General features: G+C 39.5%; 1 protein-coding gene across 1 annotated transcript in view; it reads left to right on the forward strand.

The window, feature by feature from the left end:
- akap17a (A kinase (PRKA) anchor protein 17A) overlaps positions 1-1,790 on the forward strand; it is an 8,229-nt gene extending 6,439 nt beyond the window's left edge. Inside the window, exons 6-7 of the mRNA XM_014011523.1 lie at positions 219-459; positions 687-1,790. Of these exons, the coding sequence (XP_013866977.1) occupies positions 219-459; positions 687-1,559 (1,114 nt within the window). The 3' untranslated portion in view covers positions 1,560-1,790. The remainder of the gene's footprint in view (positions 1-218; positions 460-686) is intronic.
- The last annotated feature ends 1,583 nt before the right edge of the window (positions 1,791-3,373 follow it).

A 3,373-nucleotide genomic window follows, 5' to 3' on the forward strand; every position in this document is an offset into this window, starting at 1 on the left:
ATTTATATACATACAGATACTGAATTGTAAGCTGTTAACTTTCATTAATTATCCAAAACCTAGAAGTGTCAGAAGGTTTAAGTCTTTTTTATATCCTTATATGATGTAAGTTTTTATTCACTTTAAGATTTAATTGACATTTGTGATAAACTTCTACATTTCTTAGTATGAGAAATAGAATAATATAATGTTCTGAAACTGATTGTTTTTCTGGTCAGGAGACAGAAGGAACAGGAGGAGGAGGAGAAGGAAAGAAAGAAGGAGGAGAGACTGCGCAAACGAGAGCAGAAGCTGCGGGAGAAGGAGGAGAGGAAGAATCTAAAGAAAGTGAGGAGACAGCAGGAGCAGGAGCAGAAGAAGCTGCAGGTGAAGATCGCCATGGAGGAGAGGAGGCTGCTGCTGGCTCAGCGCAATCTGGAATCCATACGACTCATCGCTGAGCTGCTCGCCAGAGCAAAGGTATGGAAGTCGTTCGGTAAAACAGCCCCGAGTTATCAGCTCAGTGTTCTGCATAGGGCTGTGTATTGGCAAGAATTTGGCGATACGATACATATCTTGACAGAGGGGTCACGATACGATATATCCTGATATATTACGATACTGTATTCAAGGCGATATATTGCGATTTTTTTGTCCAAAAATTATTTNCCCCTAGTTCTGTAGTTACCCAACTGTTTCTTCCACAGACGCTGAAGCAGCAGCAGCTGGAGAAAGAGAGAGCTGAACACAGGGAGCGGGAAAGGCAGGAGCAGATTCGACAAAAAGAGGAACTGGCCCGTCTTCAGCAGCTGGAGGCCTGCCGGCGTAAGCAGGAGGAGGAGCTGCGCAGGGTGGAGGTGGAGAAGCAGCGAGCGCTGGAGCTTCAGCGAAGAGAGAAGGAGTTGAGGGACAGACTCCTGTACAACCTGATCAATAAGAGCAGCAAGACGACTTTAGGAGCCAAAGACACGCAGGACCAAGTGGGCCCTCTAACCGGGGAGGAGGGGTCTGGTCTCAGTGATGTAAAGCTGGGGGTCCTGGCTCGGGTGAACGGTGTAAAGGAGGGGAACGGCAGAGAAAAGAAGGAATCTAGATCTCGTGTGAACTCTGAACGTTTGGGGAAAAAGAAATCAAAGGAGAGAAGAAGAGAGGATGGCAGGACGGAAAAGAAGGGTCAGAGCAGGGAGCGAGCGAGGGAGCACTCTCGCAGAGAGAGGAGTTCCCACAGCCGGGGGAGGCGCTCTCAGAGTTACAGCAGGAGAAGGAGCTCGAGTCGTCGCAGGAGAAGTTACAGCTGTCGCAGGAGGAGCGACRGTCAACGCAGAGGCAGGAGGCGCGCTTACTGCAGCAGCAGCAGCTCCAGCTCCAGCAGAGACAGGAGCTGGAGTGGCAGTGGGCGGAGCTACAGCAGGGGGAGGAGTCACAGGGGGAAGAGCCGCAGGCGTAGTCGCCGCAGACACAGCAGGAGGAGATCCAGGAGCAGCAGTAAAAGCAGGGAGCGCAGGAGTCACAGCCATCAGAGCCGAAGATACAGGAGACACAGCAGCAGCAGGGATCGCAGCCACTCCAGACGACGTTAAACTCATCAGTCGTTTTTTACTGAGAGACGTACTGAACTTAATATTTGTGTTCAGCAGCTTACAGTTAAAGGTTTGACATTTCTGGTCAGCTTAATTAACAAAATAAATAATAATAATAATTAAAAGCAAATTTAAATTCACAGAATAACTTAAAACTTGATAATAAAAAAATTGAGCACGTTTATGAAAACACTTGTTGCTGTTGATTCCACAGATCTGCTTCTGTACAGTCTTTCTTTTTTATTTAGCTTAAAAATTCAAAATGGCTAGTACATTCACACGTGGACAAAATTTCTGATGCCCCTTATTTAATGAAAGAAAAACCCACAGTGGTCACATATAACTTGAATCTGACAAAAGTAATAATAAATAAAAATTATATAAAAATGAACAAAGACGTTGCTTTTCATCCATGCTTCAATAGAATAATAAATAAATAAAATTCATAAAACAGGCCTGGACAGAAATGATGGTCCCCCTGCAAAAAATGTGACCAAAGGGATCAAATCAAGGTGTGTCCACTAATTAATATCACAGGTGTGTACAATCTTGTAATCAGTCAGTAAGGCTACAGATACTGTGTTTGGTGAATTATACCACACAACAACTATATACAATAGAAACTAAGAAAATATACAAATCAAAATAAAATGAAAGGTAGCAGAAGAATAACTCTTATAATGTCTGCACCTTTTATCCCCAATATATACATATTCAAAGAAAAGATAATTTAAAAAACAATACTAAATAAACATAAAGATAAAAACAAACAATTCATAAAGCTTCACATTATATAAATAATTAAGGGTGCCATATAATTTTTACTTATTACTTTTGTCAGACTCAAGTTATTTCTGTGACCATTGTGGGTTTTTCTTTCATTACGCAAGGGGTACCAACAATTTTGTCCACGTGTGAAACAGGTTTAAGACAAAATTTAGATATTTTTTTGTCCTGAATGACATCATTTTTCCTCTGTAAAAATAAAACTAGGTTATAAGATTTGGTTTACTGACAAAAACTAAATAGATCACCATTACTAACATTAGGAAGTGACACTATGACTAAAATACCTGAAATAAAGGTTTAGACTTAGTTTGCAAACTGAAACTTATGTTTAGTTATGCTTTAAGCTTTACTTTTTTGTCTTCAAAAACCAGATACAGGAAAAGGAAAAACAATGTTTTTTTTCTGTTTGTCTCCATAAGCTTGATAAAGAAATGCATCTGTAAGACTCAGCATGAAGTTTAAAACACTTTAAAGTTACTTATAAGCAGCTTGTGTACTTGTTGAAAATCTGACATTTGAATTTTGAATGACTGTAACCACAGATCTTTGCTCCGTTAAAGTTAAGATTCCCTAAACAAGAATCTTTTAAAATATCAGCCATGTCTGTAATTTTATTTAAAAAGAGACTGTGTTTGATTTATTGCTGAAACAAGTACAAAAAAGAACAGAATAAAGTTTTTTTTTTTTCATTTTTGCTTTTGACCTCTAAAGAAGCAGCTACATTTGTGATGAACAAGTAGTTGGTAAGTTGTTTTTAGACAAACTTTGTGAGAAGGTCCCAACACAGTGCTCTCGCTTGACCTTATTTATCTTCAGCAAATTGAATTTGAGTTTATGTCAGGAAACTTTTTCTGTCATGGGGGGGATAATGCAACTGGATACTAAATGTAAAGTCAAAGAAAAGTAAACTTTTTTTTACTCTTTCCTTTTTCACAAACTGATGGATAAATATCTTCTGTTTATGGACTTAAATTAGAGTTCATCTAAGTTCTGCTGTTTGTGCTCGTATTTCCCCCATATATATA

Source organism: Austrofundulus limnaeus, unplaced genomic scaffold (genome assembly GCF_001266775.1).
Source record: "Austrofundulus limnaeus strain Quisiro unplaced genomic scaffold, Austrofundulus_limnaeus-1.0 Scaffold81, whole genome shotgun sequence".
Classification (NCBI taxonomy): Eukaryota; Metazoa; Chordata; class Actinopteri; order Cyprinodontiformes; family Rivulidae; genus Austrofundulus; species Austrofundulus limnaeus.